Source organism: Strix uralensis, chromosome 7, assembly GCF_047716275.1.
Source record: "Strix uralensis isolate ZFMK-TIS-50842 chromosome 7, bStrUra1, whole genome shotgun sequence".
Lineage (NCBI taxonomy): Eukaryota > Metazoa > Chordata > Aves > Strigiformes > Strigidae > Strix > Strix uralensis.
This window is the reverse complement of record NC_133978.1, coordinates 27,025,063-27,046,107: the sequence shown is the minus strand read 5'-3', so window position 1 is coordinate 27,046,107 and position 21,045 is coordinate 27,025,063. Positions and strand designations below refer to the sequence as shown.

Here is a 21,045-nt window from a genome sequence, read left to right as displayed (position 1 = left end):
TTAGAATTATTGCTCTTTTGCAATGTAATAACTGATTTCCTTCATAGCATGTGATCATTTAGATTTTGACTGGTTTCCTAAAAGGGCTATTTCAGGTAGTTTATCTGTCCCCGATTCACCCATGCAAGTTTCTGTGAATTTAAAACATATTTTTATGTCTTAATTATTTTTTTTTTCATGTCTTCCTCTGCCTCTCAAAGATTCAGGCAAGTAGGAGAAGCTGCCCCTAGCTATATGCAAACCATTATTAAATCTACAAAGCAAAAGTATTAAAATGGGAAAAAAAAATTAAGTTGTAGCCTTGAGTTTTATGGTCATATTGGGAATACATTTTTATAAGTGGATGGAATTTGTCTGTCCCCCTCAAAGTAGTCTTTGTACTTTTCATATTCATTCTGCCAACCTGTCTTCTCACAGTATTGGTTAGTTAATAGCTCTGTAGATTTTACTGCCAGTGGGGGTTTAGTGTAATATTGATTTAACATTTCCAAATAATGGCAGCAATTTCAGTAAAGGTTTTTCCTCTTTTGGAATAAACTAAAATTGGTTAAATTTAAGTGAGGCATAAATTATGGCATTGAAGTAAATTGTACTTTGTCTTAGATGTGGATCTGTGGCTGGAATTTGGTTCCTTAGTGGCATGGCACTGGTAAATCCCTTTCCTTTTAATTTTTGCTCCTCGAACCTGTAACTCTTCAGGAAACACTGATTCTAACATTTACTGAAATTCAGAAAAGTAACTGAATGCCACTCAGATGGAAGAATGTATTTTTTTAATTGGGAAATCGTACCTTATTTCAGTTTGGAGGCTTAAGCAAGAGAATTTTTTTCATATAGAAATTACCTGTTCACATTGTAGAACTTACAACTTCCTATTTTGTTTTCAAAATGGTTTATTTCAATGTTGTAATGTTCTTTGTTTTTAACCTAGCTATTTACAAAAGTACGGGAGTCGGTGGACTCTAGATTGTGCTATGGTTTGTCAGTAGTTCAGTCATCACAATTGACCCATGCATCTTGTAATACTTAAGAGAAAACACGTTGAGCTCTGTTCTTGGAACAGATAAATATAGAACTGCTATTGTGAATATTCTTGCAGTGACGTACTTAATCTAGAAAGCTAACAATTCTTTTATTTGCTTTTAGGGTTTGAAAGTATTCTAGAAGGCCTGTTTGGACCTGGATTATTAAAAGATCTCAGTTTGTTTAAAGGTATTCAATCTCTATGTTTGTATCTTGTTCTGCATTTCTAATGACAGAAGCAGCCCCAGCTCTGCCTCTAGAAAATGTGTGTTACCGTGGTGATTTGTGCTTTTTTTTCCCCCTCCCCCAGGCAGTGCTCACAGTTAGTTTCATATTGGCTAAAATTACTAATGAGTGTGCGTTCATCTTTATGTAGCTGGGAGTGTATTTGGCAGTGCTCGGAAAAACAGATTTGTTGTGCATAGATAAAATGTATACAGTTTGGTAATCTGGGGATTTAGAAAAATGGCCGAAATGAAGCCTGCATCCTCAGAATGCAGGCAAGAATGTTGTGAAACAGGTATTTAATTTGGCATTTCTCTTTTGGCTCCAGTTGTGTCGCGGTTTATGAATATGAAGTAATTTGCTATTCCTCTGATTTACAGACTGTGAGCCTGAAGGTGTTTCTGATTGGTCTTTTGATGAAAATTGTCTTTTCTGCTGCCTGAGAAGAGAAAAAGTGAAGGTAACAATGCAGATGTGTGAAGCTAGTAGTTGTAGGGGAGGGACAAAGGGAGGGAGTTTGCTGCTCCTAGTTAACTGAACAGAAAATCTGCAACCTCCTACCCCTTTCCCCTCCTTCGGAAAAAGGCTTTCTGAATTAAAATAATACAAGTTAATGAACAGACTTGCCTCTTCTCTGCAACTTTTTCTTTGTAGTATGTGATGCAGTGGGTTTTCTTTTTTTTCTGTGTAGTGGCTTTCTGTTTGGGGTTTTTTGTTTGGGGTTTTTTGAGTTCTTTGTAAGAGCTCTTGTTGGGATCATGAAACCCTTCCCAAGGGAGCCAAACTGTGGCTCGTGCATGTTTGCTACAGTCATATGCTGGGCTTATCTTCAGTATGGAAATGTGGTCCATTTTAACAACCTAGAGTCCTGTTTTGTATCTTGGAATCTCTTTCCCTGTGGGCCATATCCTTTTATTAAAGGGCTCATATGTATTGTAGATTTTGTACTGTGCTTGTTTATAACCAAGTTGGAGTCTAAACGTGGACAAGTCAGCTTTGCCAACATAATAAACTTGCAGTTTGTTTTCTTAATGAGATTATAGCTGTATATGAAACAAAGACTACTGTGCTATATGTGATTGTTGCTCAGCCCATGTGTTGAAATAATTATTGTTCTATAGCATAGGAAGGAAGGCTCATCCGTCTTGGCAAAACTTCATTTGCTGGATCTTGTAACTATTACTTCTTCCTGCATAATGTAAAATAACACACAGAGTGGATCTCTATCAATTTAGGAATGAAACAAAAGCACCCTTTCCTCTGCAGCAGCTAACATGTATGGCTGCATGGCTTGTTCATAAAGGAAGTACTTTGTTGACACTGATACTTGCCATGTTGCCAGTTTATGCTTGTTTTCGTATTACAGTTTTTGTTAAGGCATGAGGAGGAGAGTTCGGAATGCTTGCATTTAGAACAGATGTAAGGCATAATACCTTCTCTTATTGAGACTGACAGCAGGTAAGCTGTAGGTATGCTTGTGCTGTAAGGAGTTCTGTCTTGTTTGACTTGTCATCTCATAAAAAGACGAAATTCAGTGTTTAGCTTAGTTCTAGTTAAGCCACTGAATTGATTCAAAAATTAATTTTGTGGTGCAGTCAGAGACTGGTTGTAGTCTGGGAGAATCTAGCAGTGTACGGGTAGATCTTCAAAAAGACTTTACATCTCAATCGTCCTTACAGGTCCACAATAACTAAAATAAAAGCTCCTGAAAATTGGTGATTCTTAGGTGAAAACTAAGAACACAAATGTTCACTGTATAGGGTGCTGATTAGGTATGGTCATCTTCTCCTTTTCAAGCTTTGACACATTCTTTACTCAGAAGCTGAGATATCACTGTTTATATTTTTTCCTGTACTTTGCTAGACTATTCTTTCTAGTTTCACATAGTAAAGTGTAATGATTTTGAGTGTTACTGAAAAACTGGCAACGTATTCCTTATGCTAGCGGTAGTTATCATTTACGTTAAGGTTCCTCACATGGTGTCCCATTGTACTGTGTGGTGGCTTTTAAATGGGTGAAAGAAAAGATGCAGATGTGGTCACATCTGGTGTGCTCTGTGGTGTTTTGGCATTGGGGTCTAAGCAGATTTTAGGGTTCTACATAGACACAGAACATAGTAGGGTCACGCAGCATCCTTTGGCAAAGGTGCAAGGGGAAGGAGGTTATAAATTCTGAACAGGCTAGAGAGAAATGTGAGTTAAGAAAGGCTGCGATACTGTCAGTCAGCCACTATGGGCTTGGGTAAAATAATTTTTATAAATAAAACCGAAGCGATTTTTGTCACTTTACATTTCAGTAGATGAAAATACCTGTTTAAGCCATTTTGTCTTACAACTGATTGATAAACAGGGACAGCAAAGAGAGCTTTGTACACATGGTGGTTTGCTGCATGGCCAGGGATCACTGTCTAGGGGAATGGGGAAGGAAGGTGAAACGAGTCCATTCAAATCAGACTTGTGACTTCTCTGTTACTCCTCCTGGTGATTCTCCTCATGCTTAGCGTGGGGCTTTTTTGGAGTATATAACATTTTTTTAGGTGTTTTGTTTTGTGTTTGGTGGTTTGTTTTTTTTTTCTTTTCCCCCCCCAACCTTTATATCAGTTCTGTTGGATTTGGGGTTTTTTTTGTTTGAGTTTTTTTTGTGGGGTTGTTTTGGTTTGTTTTTGAGGGAAGAATACGGCTCCTTTTAGACCTAGTGAGTTCTTATATGTCAGCTGAGAGAGATGGCAGTGTAGGAGTGCTTCCTTTCCTCTCTGGGTATACCAAATTGCTGCACTGCTGGCCATTGCTGTTGTCATTAGCTTGCAATACAGAGTTAAATATGACTTTTATGGTAGCCTTCAAATAGTATGGATTTAACAAACTCATAATTTGAGTTAAAACATCAGAGACTTAATTGTTAAGTTTGTAACTTAATTTGATATTTAGCCAAATGATGGACAGTCTTCAGCTGATGGACTGAACTAAACTGGAAATGGTACTAGTTTATTTGAAATCTCTTCCTTTCAACACCTGTCTGATATCTTTAAGGGGGACTTGCAGGCTCAGTCTTCTATAACTGCTAAAACTTGTGTGTTCCTGTACATAAAGTGGTAGCAGTTGTGCTTTCTGTGCTATATCTTCTGTTCTGCTTTTTTTTATTGTTCATGTGCATCCTCTTACTTTTTTAGGAAAAGAACTGTGGAGGGTGGGATGATTTGGGTTTGTGTTTGTATACTGCAGAGTTACAGAATTAAGAGATGTGTAATTGATGTTGTAGCTGGGAGCAAGATAGCCACAAACCACATATTACAACAGTGTGTGGCTGTGGCTGGCCTTTTTTTCCACTGAGTACATCTCTACCAATACCCCCTTTTGGATTAGTGGAATAATTAATCAGCGTACTTGATTTTCACCTTTGAGTGACACCTAGGTACCTGGTCTGACAAGTTCAAAACCAATAAATGTCTTCAGGGCTTTTTTTCTGGATTTCATTAGCCCTTAAGAATTACCTGTAACTTAGGAGACCAGTAGTTGTGTTTAAGGAGAATTGAGCTCTGGACTGCAGGATGAGAATTGGAGGTCAAGATTAGTTTATTGGCAGAGCTGTTTAAGGGGAAAAAAGCTACGCTTGCTCTCCCACCCATTTCAGTGATGTTGGTTCTTGCTTTTACAAGCAATCATGTTCAATCACATGAATTCTTCAAAGGATGAAGAACCATCTGCTGAAGTATTCTGAAAAGATTACTTTATTTGTAGCGGTAGTTCTACTTGCAAATACTGAACAAATGCATGGATTTTTTTGGCAGTCAAAATACAAGACAGTTTTTGATAGAGAAATGGACTTAAGTGTCTTCATTTGAAAGGGATAATAAAATAGAGACAAAGCAGGGAGCTAAAATTTTCCCAGACATAGTTTTTGCCCAAATCCAAAGCGTTATGTGCAATAATATAAAGCTTTTAGAAATTGGATTTTTTTTCTTCCATCATATAATGCAGAATATACAATTGTTTCAGTATGGTGAGGAGCTGCTACCAGGTTATTAACATGGGTGCCTGTGTGCAGAAATGCATGGGTACATTGATGGGCATGAAAGACAAAAAAGACAAAGTTAGCAGCTCTAGCTGCCTGGTCATAGTGAGAGGAAGTAGATTGAGTTCTATGGGACCAAACCTGGTGAATTCTCATTTGGATAATCTGCAGGTGCAGTAATTCTCAATTCCTTGTGGGCTTTATCCTTCACAGGGAAGATTTAAGATAGTATAGTTTGCAAGGTGGTTGGGTGTTTTGGATTTTGGAAAAGAAAACACTATTGTCTAAAGCCACATAAAACAATTCATACGTATTAAAAAAAAGGGGGGGGGGTGTGACATGCACAACTAATCTCATTAGTTGGTGAGAGCAGAACAAGAAGGATAATACTCCTAAGCACATTAACTATTTTATAGATATATTTAAGCTATAAAAATAGCAAGAGAGAAAATTACTTCTACAAGCATATTCTGGAGTCTCATGCTGTTGATGGCAGAAGGTTGAGTCTGGTTTTCAAAGTACCATAAAATACCTGGGCTTCAGTGTAAGGACCTCTAATGATTCTTCCAGTTGAGAAGAAATATGGTTGGGTACAACATGCGAAGGAGTCATTTTAAAATTCAAAGTTACAAGCTTGTAAGTACTTGCTTTACACAAACATCTAAAAGGTAATATCATGCCGTGATTTGATTATGATTAGTCATAATAACAGCCTCTGAATCTGGTGTCCTTTCACTGTGGAGGAACATAAACAATAAGAAGTAAACTGTGGTAAGTGTCTGAATAATTCTGAAGAGAAGCTACCACTATCATTTAAAGCGTTAACTCATAGAATAATTGAAGATGGCAAAGGAAATATCTGAAAATGAGTTGAAGTTGCAGAACTTACAATTTTTGACAGCTTTAGAATGTGTTTAAACTGTGTACAGAGATCCAAGTGCACTGAAAGATGCTCTAAAACATTTTAAACGGATTTCATCACTTTAAAAAAACTTGAGCATTTGAACTGTCAATTTTGTATTGAGTGGTTTTAAAATAATTTGATATGGAGGCTAAAACCTGAAGAGGCTGATTGTGATGATCTCCAGCTGTGTTTAGTAGTAATGTGGGGTTACAGTTTTGCTTGTGCATAAATGTCAATGTAAGCATATTGTATTTCTACTGATTTTTTTTTCCTTTTCCCCTATTATAGATAATAAGTGATATTCAATAACTATGGATCAGTCAAGTTAAATTTGTTTTGAATTTGATAAATCTGACATCAGTCATCTTAATAAGGAAATAATACTGTTTCTTACTATAAAAGTATATATATACAGTTAAGTGAGGGACATCTTAAAACTAATTAAACCATCTGAATTTTTAGCTTTCAAGGACATGCTCAGAATTGAAAATGATCTCAATAAATTTGAGAAACAGGACAGAGAGACTTGTTTTGTCAAGTCACAAGTTACAGATGTCTGCAAAGTGATAGCATTTAGTAAACTATTTTGGGGGCTATATCGAAAGAGCCATTTGTCTTAACACCTGAAGAGGAAACCCTAAATGCTGGTGAAGCCTCAGCTGGGTGTAGCATTTTGAGAGATGTAAACAAACTGAATAGCATTGAAATGGAAGCAACAAGAATGACTTCGTCCTGAAGGTAGAAGGAAAGAAAACAGTCTCTTGTGCCCTTAAGGCTTGTCTGCAGAAAATAGCAGATTATTCTCCTTTGCACTAGCTAACATTAAAAAGACTTAAGAAAAATGGTGTGTTGGAGAAGACAACCTAGGGATGCTGACACATTCCCTTACTCACTGTTCCTGATCTTGCCTTGGGGTGGGAGGCTGGATTGTATCCCTAGGGTCCATGGGTTGGCTGGTCAGCTATGGGTGGTCTGTGGGAAACCTCCCTCTGTTTTCTCCATGAAATGGATAGGAATTATCTCATACTATTCTAGCTTGTGGGTGCTTCTTGCTCCACCTGCATGTGGTCTGTGGTTTAAACATGAAGCTGCTGTTGCCGTATCTATACAAAAACGGCCTGCATCATACCTTTCTCTTCATGCCAGCAGTTTAGCATTTAGAATTGCTGTATCAACATTTCCTACAAGGAGGGCCTCAGTGAGGATCCAGCACTAGTGCTGACAAGGCTGGGCAGTCCAGGATTAGGTGGTCTCTCAAGGTCACGCATTGACCTTGCATTTTGAAAACCTGAGCCCTGTATTTCTAAGGGTCTTTGACTTAGTTATGTAATTATGCTGTATATCTTAACGTACAAAAAAAGCTTTAGCCCTTTGGGAGCATGTGCAAACCACTCCAAGTATCTTTTCCTGAAGCATTGTTGTTCAATATAGTGGTGCTGCATGTTCACTGATGGGATTCCAGGGATGCTCTGGGGCATCGTTCCCACCTGAAGAGAAGCACAAAGAGAATAGAATGAATGCTGTGTTATAAATAATATGTAAAAGTAACTGGTTGGGTTTTTTCCAGGGTATTTGTAACCAATGACACTGCTATCTAAATATTAGTGGGTTTTTCTTCTTCCTACTACCTGCATGTCGGTATCAAAAACTGATATGATTTGAGACTGTAGAGTGAGAGGATAAGACTGAAGATAGTGGATCCAAATAATGGTTATTGAGAAGAAATGGTGGAAAACATTAAAAAAAAAACAAAAAAAAAAAAAAAAAAAAACCAACCAGAAACCCAGCAAAAACCAAACCAACCAACCAACCAAACACACACCCCCAAAAAACCCCGTGCTTTTGAAAGTTGACTTTGGATAGCAATCACAATCAATTATTTAGTGTGGAAACTTAAAGTTTCCCCCTAGGAGTGAACTAGCTGCAAAGATTGCTGGAATAATGACACAATTGATAAGAAAATTAAAAAATGCAGTAAACAGAAATCTTCCCATTTCTCGCATAGTGTTGTACTGCAGATGCCAGAAAATAGATGAAGATTTTTTTTTTCTATGCACAAAGTTAAATATGACTCTTACATATAACTGTATTTCTTTACATTTTGATGTCTTATCATGGACATTGATAAAAATTGTACCTGTAAAGAGATGCATGCTCCTTAGTTTGAGGGGTAAGAACTAAGCGCTGCCATTGCCTTGCTATCACCCTCTTTGAATGCAGATCAAATCCTTTATTTGGCCATTCACCATTGTAAGTCACTAGCAATTTTTTTTTTCTGGCTGATACCTTTTTCTTCATTACTTCTCTATGTAGAAAATGTACAGCTTTCGTTAGCTTAGGTAGATTAAGTGGTACTCTTTATACATTACGTTTATATGAGTAATGCAAAATACATTTGTTTATGATGAGGCATGCTGCCACTGAACTCAGGTTTCCACCCAGTTGCTAGGCTAGTATTTACTATGTATTATCTTAGTTGCAAAAAGTACTAGGAAGATTTGAAATGCATTGTGTTGGGCGAAGGTTATTTTTATTTTAGTTTCTTCCAGAGCTATAGCCTGTCAAAGGGCAGAGCATTAGATCAGGTTGAAGGGGTAATGTTTCCTTCAATTCTGAATTGTTTGTCCTTTGAATTCAAGGAAAGTTTTTTGCAATGGCTTGTGGGACTTTAGCCAGAGGATGCTAATTAACTCTAATGGATCTTATATAGTCAAATCTCTGCGCATCAGTTTGCAGAGATTCCTTTTAAAGTAAAACTTAAAGCAGTTTGTCTGTAAATGGTTAGATATTACAGTGACTGTTCGAACACTTTTGTATGCCTAGATTACTTCTGTTATTAGTTAATTTGCACAAATGTCTGCTTTTTACACAAACTGATAAGCTGAGTTTACAATTATCCTGATAATGCCTAAAAGATAATGGAGCTTGACTCAGAATGGCCGTCAGTAACTAGGATGGATTCTGCATTAAACTTTGTCAGATGCAGAAACACAGTTTCAAAAAGCAAATGCAAGTGTGTTCTGTGAAGTCACCTGAAGAGTAACCCTTACAGAAATATTTGGATTATTTGCCACAAATATTTTTATTTTGAAATCCTGTACAAATACTTAACGTATTTTAAGTATCAGAAAAGTACAACTGTGTTTTCAGTGTGTTCATAAAATGCCAGTGAACCACGGGAGCACTGGTACAGGAGAACCCGGCACAGAGGTGACTGCTTTTATTATAGTTAATGTATAAGTTCAAATTCATATTCTTTAAGACTATCTCAAAAGTGTTAATCTTTCTTATGACAGCCACCAGGTTTGGGAGCAAGCCTGGAATCTCTCTGGTGTGGAAAAAAGCATCAGTCACCTTGTGAGGTCTTTACTTCTGCCTTCACAGCAAACATGTCTTACTCACCTGTCACCTCTGTGATCCCATGCTCCTCATCTTTTGATTTAGTATAAAATACTGCTTTGTCTCTGTACCCTTTCTGAGATAGGATCTCCCTTTACTTTTGATAGAGAACTTTTGGAAGCTGTTAAATTACAAATCTGAAGGCGAGAGCCCATGTTGTTCAGGCCAGAGTCCACAGCATTTGATATTATTACCCTTTGCACGTAGTTCATGTGATTGCTGTGTGTGTTAATTTACTATGGACTGGTTATGTAACCTTGCTTCATTAAACCTCTTGACACTGAGACAGTACAAACTTAAGAATGACTTTCATTTATTGTGAATTATAAATTAATTGCCAGTTCTTTCCTTCCCTTCTAGTCCTGTGAGGATACGAACCTGAAATCAACTTGTACAGTAGAGGCTAAAAAAACAGATGTAGCCTAGATATTATGGTAACTGATACTTTGTAAAGGTTAACAAAACAAAACGCTCCCTAAACCCAAAGAGTGGTTGTGTATGCATTCCTGCAGTAGGTAAATACAGGTAACTTTAATATAGCTTAAAATGGAAGTGGAGGGAGAGGGCCAGGAAAGAGATTGTTCTTCTAAGCAGGAGCAAGGCATTAAAGTGAAAGAAATAAAAAAAGTGGTGTGTGTCAGGGGACAACCCAAACATTTAGATTTCATAGTTTTGTAACCATTGTCTTCTAGTTTCTTGAGTTGTATTTAAAATTAGTAATTTATCTTGGCATGTCACACAATTTAATTATCCTAATTAAAACATTTGTTTTGAAATATTCTTTAGATAACTCAGTTGCTTCCAGTTGTAAGAGATTAGAATGGATTTTAATTCATTATGGGTGTTGTAAATAGCTAACTTAAGTTTATTTCACTTAAAAGTAGCTACTACTGAGCCTTTTCACAAAAGGAACTGGTTTTTGCTAATAATTAGTCATTTATTGTTCAGTTTGCATGAATGCTGTGTAAATTAAGGAGAACTTTCTGTGTTTTGCCTTCAGCGGTTACTTCTTGGAACTAAAAGTAATAAAGAATGAGTGCTAGCTATGAGATTTGCAGCCAAATGTTGTAAAATGTTTAAATCTTCTTCTTTATAGTGTGCTCTTATTTCCCATAATGCTATCAAATATCCTGCTGCATTTACAAGAAAACAGGACAAAGTACAATGTTCTGGAGCAGACAAAAATCAAGTTATGATTTCAATAGATTCCACTCTGACTACCTAACAAAGTTTTGAATTTAATAAAATATTTAATGCTTAAGGAACTTTATTCATTTTGGAGTGAGGAAGATCTTACAAATATTAAATATCTTTGCAGGAACACTTAGTCAGTCTGGATGAGCCAGCCTCGGAAGCTGGACAAGAAGCTCTGCTTAGACAAGAGCAAGCAAAAATCATTCGTTTTGAAAGGCAAGCGGAAGAGTTCCTCAATGCAGTCTTTTACAGAAAAGGTTGGTTTTAATGGCTGGGGGGAAGTGGTGTCTCTCGCTGGTCTTTTTGCATGCAATGCAAGTATCAAAGATCTGATGTTCAAGCTGTCATTGTACGTTCAGTATTTTTCAGTTGTCTTACATATATTTATCAACAGTAAAAACTGACTCTTAAATAATGCAGCAATACAACAATGTGGGCTTGGGACAGAGGAAGAGGGTATAACATATTTAATGCTAAAACAAATCTCCCCAAGAGAACACTGGTGGTTTGCACTTTTGGAGGAATGGCGCAGTTCTTGCCTGGCAGAACTGCTCCCCTGAAACTGATGTTTAGGTGAGCAGGCTGTTTGGAAGGGGGGGCAAGTGGTGGTGTGTGTTTGTTGTGGGTTTTAAAAACTTACTTATTTTTTTATTTTAATGGGAACTGTATTAATGCAGTTTTTCTTAAAGGTCAGCAGTCTTCTCACTGTGGTCTGTAGTGATTACCCACCCTACTCCCAGCAATCCACAGTATAAAATATATTGGAATAGTTCTAAGGGGGATATATGGAGAATTCAAAATGTGATCAGCAAAATAATTGGGAAATCAGTACTGTAGAACATGCCAAGAACAATACAGTAGTTCAATGCTAGAAAATCCCCTAAATCTCTTCTGGAGAGTTATGTCAGTTCAAGTGTGCTCTTAGGAAGGCACAAAACTCATTTTACTGTTTTCTACCAATCTGAGAAATGGGAATCCAGAGGTTGCTTCCAAATGCATCCTGAATGAAAGTACATTGTACTTATCAGTCTAACCCATGTGTGAGAAAATCTGCCAAATCAGTAATTCCAACCTGTCTGCTGGGGGACAATGCAAGGCTTCAGTTTAACCAATTAGAAATTACTGTAGCCAGTCCTCAGCCCTTCCTCCCAGTGACCAAAATATTTAAAGGTGTTTTAAGTAGATAACAGTATCTTAGCCTTTCTTTTATGACTCAAATGAATAAATAGAAACTATACATTGTGATGTATTGCATAAAGTATAGAAGCATGTAGGACAGTAGGAAGGATAGCTACTGCATTGCTACTGATAGGTCAGATAATGCTTTTATTCTAAGTCTTCCTTTTCAGTGGTGTGGTTGTTTTTTTTTTCTTTTAAGGTTTCCTTTTGCTTTTAGATTTATCCCATCTCTCTCTAAATCCAGAAGGGTTTTAAGAAAACAAAAATCTAGAGATAATATACTTTTTTCCATATTACTTTTCTGTTGAGAGGAAAAAAAATGCAGTTCCATCACTTCTAAATTGTTTACTAAAGACATCATCCCTTTAACACTGTGCTTAAATTTTTAAGTATGAGCTGTGTTTGTGTCTTATTAGAAATGCATGCTTCCCTAATTGTTGGAAAACTATTGGCAGATATTGCTAACAGTGTGCTAACACGGGGTTTAACACTCTGTTGTGGTCAGATACACAGAATGAAGATAATGAAATCACTTCAGGTGTCTAAGCATCTTTGAGAAGTTTTTAGTAGACTCTTGCTTTCATTCCTCTGGCAGAGCTGTGCTTGGTGCAAGAGTAATAATGGAGGGGAGGAAACCTGGCAGGAAGTCAGTTCTGAGTCCTTAATGCATCCTTGTCAAGCTTGGCTGTATTTGGGTTGCTTGAAAGGTTATTCTAACTCATGCCACTGCCATAAGATCCACAGGCACTGTCATACCAAAGAGGACACAAAGAATGGCAGCACTCTGACACTCTTATATTGCTCAGAGATGCTTGGTGCTCTGAGTTTCATGCCAGCAATTAGTTCTTTTTTTCTTTCCATCCTCACTGCCAGTAACATTTGAGACTGGTATTTTGTAACCCAGGCAGATCAGAGAAAATGCAGATGTTCTGCGAACAGATGCCTGTTGTGTGTCAAGGACGTGCACTCATACACTTCACATACATAGCTAATGAGCAGGATCAGCATACTTTTTGCACAGGTTTACTGTCCATTCATCTTACATACTTCCTCTCTGTTTTCTGCCCATGGCACTCTTACTCAGTAATGTTTTTGTCAAATATTCATACTGCCCAGTGAAAGCAGAGTGGTAGTACCTAGTTGTCCGTTACCTCTACCCTGTGGCAGGATAGGGCCTTCTTTTGATGGTTTAATGAAATAATGCCCTTTTTTTGATATTCCCTTCTAAGGTTTCAAGTATAGATAAAATACACAAAAGCTATTAAGGTTTTAAAGCTCAGAGGTACTACTTTATACTGTTTATAGCTGATAAATATTTGCTATATTTTTCTTCTCTGAGAATCTCTGTTTTAGTTAATTTTAGTTTATTTTTAAAAAACCCAAACAGACACTTGGAGTCAAAATAAACATCTGTTTGATTTCAAGTGATGCTACAGAGGCACCAGCAAATATTTTGCACTTGCTTTTGAACAGTTTTAATCCTTAGGATTCAGGCTTTGTATTAAGCAAGGAGCCTTTAATGTGCTAGGTAACTTCCCTTCGGGTTGAAAATTGAGTTTTGTGTCCTGAATTAGAGAGTTTATCTTGAGCAGCTCTGAAAATCTCTCAGTAGTCACTCTGTGCTGATTCTTTGAAGTTGCAGATTACAAAGATGCTTGTGGTAGGCATATATAGTATTTTCTCCCTGAATTTTGAAATATATTCAGCTGTAAGCATTCCTGAACTGTACATATGAACATAAAGGCACAGTGAAGGCATGATTCTTCTTCAGAAAACATAGGTGCCATATTGCTCTGCATTCCTGCCAGCCCCACTTGTATACGCTACAAGTGCATGCCAAATAGTTGGCATCAGTGTGATCGTGCCATCGGTTTGTGTCCCTTGGGGCTTTCCTAAAGCCTTTCACATGTCCTTCAGCAGGTTACGGTAGAGAGCTTAGAAAATGGAAGAAATGTCACCATAGCAGAAAAAAGCCCCCATGCTTTTCCAGGCTTTGACCTTGCGGACCGTTTGGGAAGAAAGTGAGAATATAAATGTACCTAAATTTAAAGTTTGGCTCATCTCTTGTTGATTTCTTAAAAACTAGTGCCTTATCCTTAGCTACAGTAAAACATCCTGTAGATTTTACAAGAAAATGATTAAGTATTTACATAAATGTCTCAGAAGTTTACAGCTACTCTGTCTCTTAAAAGAATACACATATTGACTGTATAAGGTCTTATATTTAGAAAGCTCTACTTAAAAAGAAAGAATTTGGGCTTGATTAAAGCTCAGTATAGTTTTTCATCAAGAAACACAGTAGCTGCTTACAGTTGCTCTCTAGTTTGTGGGCAACTACATGCTCAAACCATCATGTCAATCCTTTACAGATACTCTAAATCTGGTTTGTTGGATTGGTGCATTTTTGTCAAAAAAGGTGGTAAAAGGCAAATCTAGTGCTGACATGTCCCACAGAAGATTTTGGTAATGCTTCTAATACTTCAATCTCAACTTGGGCAATTTTTTTATAAAGAGGAATTAAACGCTTTACTATTGTTCCATTTTGAGAGCTGCTTTTAAAGATTTGTTTGGTCTTCTACTGCACAATTTTCTCTGAATGTTTCTTCAGAAATACAAAACCAAACCTTTTGAGCCATTTCTGGAGGAGTTGTGGGTTTGGTCTTTTTGTTTAGTTTTGGGTTTTTTTACCCTGATTTGACCAGAGAATTCAAGCAGTATTTGAGGTGAAGTGGCAGGACTTAACTTCTGTGATTTAGGAGAATCACAGATTTGCTTTGACATCACATTACTACTGGTCTAAAATAGTGATTTTTGCCAATATATTTTTGGGTGGCCTACATCCCCAAATACCTTTGTAGTTATACACTATTCCATATAAATAAATTGGAATGTCTACTTGTTCCATTACACGTTTCTTACTGATTAATTTAGCAGCTCTTCTAGAAATAGAATTACTTTTCATGTGACACATCTTGATTTTTTGTATATGTGAAAGCTCTTTGGGTAATACAAGGTGCTGCATTGATTATAATGATAGAAATGTCAAAAGGAATAGATAGAATGGGATGAAAGAACTTGAATGTTTGATCTTCATGTGGATTATTTTGAAGAATCAGAACTATAGGGCTTTATTTCCCAGTAAATTTGTAGGGGACCGCTGCAACCTTATTCCCCCTTCTCCCCTTCTGTAGCTGCAGGTAAGTTACTCAGTTCTTCCACTGAATAACCTGTTAATTTTTTTTTTTTGGCATGAGCTTCATTAGTTTGTATTTTCTTCATGAGTCTAGCTCTCCTTTCCATTTCCACGCCTCTTAAAGGTCTAGTCAAATATATCTATATTTGAAAACAAAAGATGAGATTGCATATTTCTCTTAGGGAACTGTTATTTTGGGAAGGTTATACCAGTATCGGCAATGGTTCTTGTTGTTATTCTAAGACTAAACTATATTTTATCTTTGGCTTTCTTTTTTTTTCTAGATGATTTTTTTTTTTTAAATAAACAATGACTTAATATAAAAGCTGTTTTACTTAAAGTGCTTCCTTAAAAAAAAATCTCTAATATTTACAGACAGTCCTAGGGTCTCTGACCCAAATATTCCCCTAGTGGCCCGTGAGATCATGCAGCGAATGATCCGACAGTTTGCTGCTGAATATACCTCAAAAAATAGCTCTACTCAGGACTCCAGCCAGCCCAATAGCACAAAGAACCAAAGCCTGCTGAAAGCATCTCTGGTCGCCTCCTCTCCCACGGCTGCAACTGCTCAGAACCCCGTGCTCAGCAAACTTCTCATGGCTGACCAAGACTCACCTCTGGACCTTACTGTCAGAAAGTCTCAGTCAGAACCTAGTGAACAAGGTAGGACTCTTACCAGTGTCTTGCATCCTATGGCAATCCATTAATGGCATTCTTGTTGCAAAACTAGACAATTAGAAGTTTGCACTTCTACATAAAATGTAGAGTGGAAAAGTGGTAGATGTTTTTACAATAAAATAATGACTAGCTACGTGTGACTGGGAGAGAAGAGACTTTTTTCAAAGAATGTAGACCTGTAGACATTAGTGATTTTTTTCTGAAGAAGGGCGAAGGGGATGGACATGTTCCAAACTCTGGGGACAAGTCTGTTGTTCCTGCTGGGAGCTGCAAGAAACAGTCTGCCAAAATAGACTTTATGCTTACTGATAAGACAAGTTCATGTGGTCATGAAAACCATAATGTTGCTTCTTTCTGAAGATCAGGTCACAGTCTGGACTGATTCATTTTCTTTCTGGTCATAGTATGAAAACAGTACCTTTTAAAAGTCTGTGAGAAATTGCTTTGTGAAGGCTGTAAAAATGATGCCCATGAACTGTATAAAACTTCCAGGTTTATGTGTTTGGAAGAGATGTCTCTTTTCTACCTTAAAAATAGACTTGTTCTGCAGAGCACAGATTGAATAACTTGTAACAGTGTTGCAGAGCTTGTTTTAATTTGAAAACCTTGCTTTCCATCAAAAATGTTTTTAACAAGTAAATTCTGTGAGTGATTATAGTATGTGAATGGGCTTTTTTTCTGACACTGTTGAATGGAAGTTTTCATAAGTGTATCCTACTGATAGGATTAAAATTATCCCCTTTGCCCTTCTTTAGAAATGTGCTAGTGCCTGAAATCATTCTATGAAACACAAAGTAGGCTGTCCATCCTCAAGTAGAAAAGGTGCCTTTAAAAAAAAAAAAAAAAGCCTTTTGCTAGCTAGTACAGTATTGAAGGTATCCCTTTATTCTTTGAATTTATGTTTATGAAGCCTTTTGCAAAAAGGTTAATTTTATGTGTCCAACAACATGCAGCGTGTGTGTCTGGACACTTACTGTACCTACAGCACTTACTGAAAGTTGTTGCCACACTTCAGTTACAAAACTGCAGTGCAGGGTTGTATGGTGTCTTTCTTGAAGTGAGGACCTATACATTTAGCTGATAGGCATTTGTTTCTAGTTAATTTTATTATAGATGTATTTCACAAGTGTCTTTTGCATGTATGTTTTAAAATGTTAAACTGCCTTCATTGTGAAAAGAGAGGGAGAGAATCAGTTTTGCTTCTGGTTGTTGTTGTGGGGTTTTTTTTTAGTTAGAGGACTGTATGGTGAAGCAGAAAGCATGTACATGAACTGTTCTTTAGCTACCATGTGACGAAAAAGCTGTAAGATAATTTATAATGTTCATAACACTTGTTATGGAATTAGAACATGCATATTAACTTAAACAGTAATCTGTTTGCTGATGTAATTATTTTTTCCCAATTTACATTTAATGTAATTGGGAAGAGGTTTTGCCAAACTTGTTAATGAGAGATTTAAGATGCTGTCATGAAAGACTGCTAGTGGTACTTATTGTTATATTTCTGTTCTAGTGGGTTGAGGGGAACCTATACAGCTATAGCTGTAAACTTCTCGGTGGTGTATGAGGCCGGCCCTGCTTCCCCTCAGAGACTTCTAGGTTGTAATGACCCTTCTGATGAAGGGAGTGTGGATGCAAATGCCTCTGACAGCAGCCTGAGCTGTTCAGTATAGCCTCTTGAAAAGGAGGGGCTATTTGATCCAGTCTCTGTACCTTGTGACTGCATAAATGTTGTTCAGAAGGAAGATTGAATTCTCTGCTTGCCTAAGTTTGGGTTATGGTGTGTTCCCAAATGCAGTGGGTGGAACAGCTTTCTGTAAGTTAATTCTAGTTCACCATTTATAATGTTTTTTCTCCATATGTCAAATGAGAACTTTAAGCAATCTGAAAGCCATCTTACGTTGTTCTGGTGTTGGTTGGTATTTACTTGATTATATTGAACGAGCGAGGAGCTCTGAAATGCCTCTAGTTTACCTTGCCAACAGGTTTCATTATCTCGTCCTCATAAATTCCTTGTTTCAAAGTTTCCAGGAATTTCAGATGGCTGTGCTGCTTCTATGATAGTGTTGCCCTTATTAAAACGACCAGAATTTCCAGTTGTTTCAGTGCAGTGGGAGCAAGGCTTTTCTATCAAAAAGCACTCCCTCTTCTGTTGCTTAGAAATGCAGTTTCTGTAAGGGCTTGCAGAGGAGCATGGCTGAGCTTGAGGAAGTGCCATTAGTGAGAATGGAAGAAGCAGTCTAGTAGGAAAAACAATTTGGTATATGGAAGAAGAGAGGGAGTAAAATGGCACAATAGAGAGGGGAAAGGCAGGAGCTTTGCCAGTAGGGACCCATTGGAGATGGAAAAAAGAATGAAGCTAGCTGCCGGGTGAGGAGGAGTCTCACATTTGTGTGTGTTCATTTGAAAGTAAGTTTCCAGTGTGAAATTCTCAATGAATTTTCCTACAGCGATTTGGATCAAAAAAAAAAAAAAATTCAGATACTGGTTTAAAGCCCTCCTTTAATAGGGGGGAATATCTTGGGAATTTGAAGATTGTCTGATTTGGGGATTGCTGAGGGTTGGTTATGCTATAGACTGTGTTGTATCCTGAACCGTCGTTTGTAGGTCATATTTTATTCTCTAGCTCTTATAACAGATGCACTTTTAATTTTCCCAAATTTTGTTGTGACTTCTGAGGATTATGTTGAAGTCACTTGTAAGCCAAATTGCAAACAAATCCAAGCCTTAGTTTGTTCAAAAATAAAATAAAATAGAAAATGTTGTGTGCTAAATATAACTTTAGCCCGAAAGGCTTGTTTTGTCAAGGGACAACGTGGTTGATCCTGCTTCTTCAAAGACTGAAGTCATTCTTTTGTCTCTACAGACGGTGTGCTTGATTTATCCACTAAGAAGAGTCCTTGTGCCGGCAGCACCTCTCTGAGTCATTCTCCAGGATGCTCCAGTACTCCGGGAAATGGGTAAGAGAAAGCAACTTAATATGACCTTGTTTTTTACTAAAAATGTGTGCTTACCTCCTGTTAATTTTAACTTACTTTTGGTGTTAACCCTTTGGAGTAATGTGTTTTTCAACTTGTGCCTTTGACAAATACCTTCACCCCACCTGCCAAATAAGAGTTGTTGCAAACTGAGACAGGCTTAACTTGCAGTTAAGAACTCTAATATCTGTTATTTTGGTCAGTTTAGTACTTAGCCAAAGATCTTTCCATTACCTGCTTCTTGGATTTAGTGATAAGTGATGTCCACGGAGATGCAAGTTCAGTTAAATATAAGTTAGATTTCATTTCACTTAGGAGAAAATTAGCTAACAGGAAAGTTTATTTTAGGGGTAGCAATGATTTGGGTGATGAACCAAGCTGAATTAGATTTGAATCCCTGAATGCTCTTTATTTCCTACCATAAACCACAACTTTAAAAAAGCGTCTGGGAGAAGGAGTCTGGTAGTTCAGAAAACTTTAAATATGGCTTTTTGGATTTGTGATTGTACTGTAGGACTGAACAAGTTTTGTTTTTTTTAAAAAAAAATAAAAAATAAAAAATGTGGTGTACAACTTTTACCTTAATTAGTCCAAGGTGTGAAAGAATGTTATATCAAAAAAAATTCCGTTAGGTTTCATATTACTAATGGTCACCATTTGCATACATTTAGAAACCCTTTACTCTTAATTAGGAGTGAGTTAATTGTATTGGAGAGGCTGACTTGGGAGTAAGAGGGATTTTGGGTGTTGATGGGAGAATTTTATCTTGAAGCTACTGTGAACAAGTAATTTTTTTAGTGAAGTACAGAAACAGTATATGGTTTAAACTGCTAATTAATTGCTGGATTTAGTTTTACAATAGCCTTTGAAAAACTCAAAATTTTAAACTAACAACCCACCACCACCACCAATCCCATGTGCTGCTAACAACTGATTTAACTTTTGCATTTCTCTTTGGTAAAATATTACTGTCTCGGGTTTCTCCCATCAATATTACTTTTTCCATTTAATATATCTATTAATAAAATACTTCAATCCTTGTTTAAAAGTTAGTCTTAATACTTTTTCATAATTCTTTAGCATAAAGCTACCTCACCAGGTCTTCTCATTCAATTCTGAACAGGTTATTTCTAGCTTTATTTCCCTAGGAAGGCAGCAGAAGCCACTGAGGCTGTGTATTGTTTGTTCCCTTGTTTGTGTATCGAGTGAGGGCCAAAGTCCAACACACAGGGATGACAGGGCCAGCATCTGGCACTGTCTGATCAGTCTTGTGGGTCCAGAGAGGATGCGGCTTACTGGCACCTGTGGCTACTTGTACAGGTGTGTGGTACATGAGGCTGTTTGCAGTCTGTTTAGCATCAGTGAAATCAGGTGTGACCCTCTGTCCTAGTTAGCTGCCAACATGTCCTTTATTTAGGAGTCTCTGGTGCATATTCCGATGCTGATACATGCTGGAGAAGGGGCAGAGAATGCACTTTGCTTGAGAGAGTTCTCTGGAATAGTAAACTTTCATTGACTTCTCTGGATTTTGTTCTGAATCCTTGTTGACTCTTGCTACCCACTTCAACTGTGACCTGTTGTATCCTGGAGAGAAGCTAGCAGCATGTGTATCAAGCACTGTGTATGTTATATGCTAGGTCCTTTCAGTAGATGTCTTTTCTCTAAAGTACTTTTTTTTTTTTTTTAATCCCAGTGTGATGTTAAAAAGAATAATGTAGCTTTTCAGTAGTACGTATCCTATCCTTAAATAACGCTGATTTAGCTAGAGGGCTTTACACCAGTATAGTGTCCCAGAGCATTAAAATAGAATTGCTTACTAGTCTCTTTGTTAATCTGTATGTTGAACATGGAGAAGTTTGGAGGTGGATTTTGAAACTAGTGTGACTTAGTTACTACAGGGGGCTAAGCAAGCAAAACATTAAAATACACGTGTTTATCTGCAGTAGTAGTAGTACTTTGTGTCATAGAAAGAACACTTGTGACAAAAGAAAAATGGTAAAAATACATACCACTTTTTCTGCTATTAACCCTTGATCTGGATGACAGTTGGAGATATAATTTTTTTTTTTTTTTTCCCTAGCTGTGCTATGTATTAAATGAGAATCAGGGACATGTGTATATAAGCAATTAGTTGTTAGGAGAGCAATTTGGTAAGTCTGGTGTAATGCAGTGTTTTCCTTTGTGATCTGCAGTATCCCAGCTTTCATATTTGGTGCTTAATGAAAGTCAAGCAAATACCTTTGAGGCCTGCTAAGCATTTT

The 21,045-nt window shown here is 37.2% G+C and overlaps 1 protein-coding gene across 1 annotated transcript in view; it reads left to right on the top strand.

The window, feature by feature from the left end:
* LCOR (ligand dependent nuclear receptor corepressor) overlaps positions 1-21,045 on the top strand; it is a 61,409-nt gene that overhangs the window by 30,281 nt on the left and 10,083 nt on the right. The window contains exons 2-4 of the mRNA XM_074875096.1: positions 10,881-11,013; positions 15,504-15,791; positions 18,673-18,766. Of these exons, the coding sequence (XP_074731197.1) occupies positions 10,881-11,013; positions 15,504-15,791; positions 18,673-18,766 (515 nt within the window). The remainder of the gene's footprint in view (positions 1-10,880; positions 11,014-15,503; positions 15,792-18,672; positions 18,767-21,045) is intronic.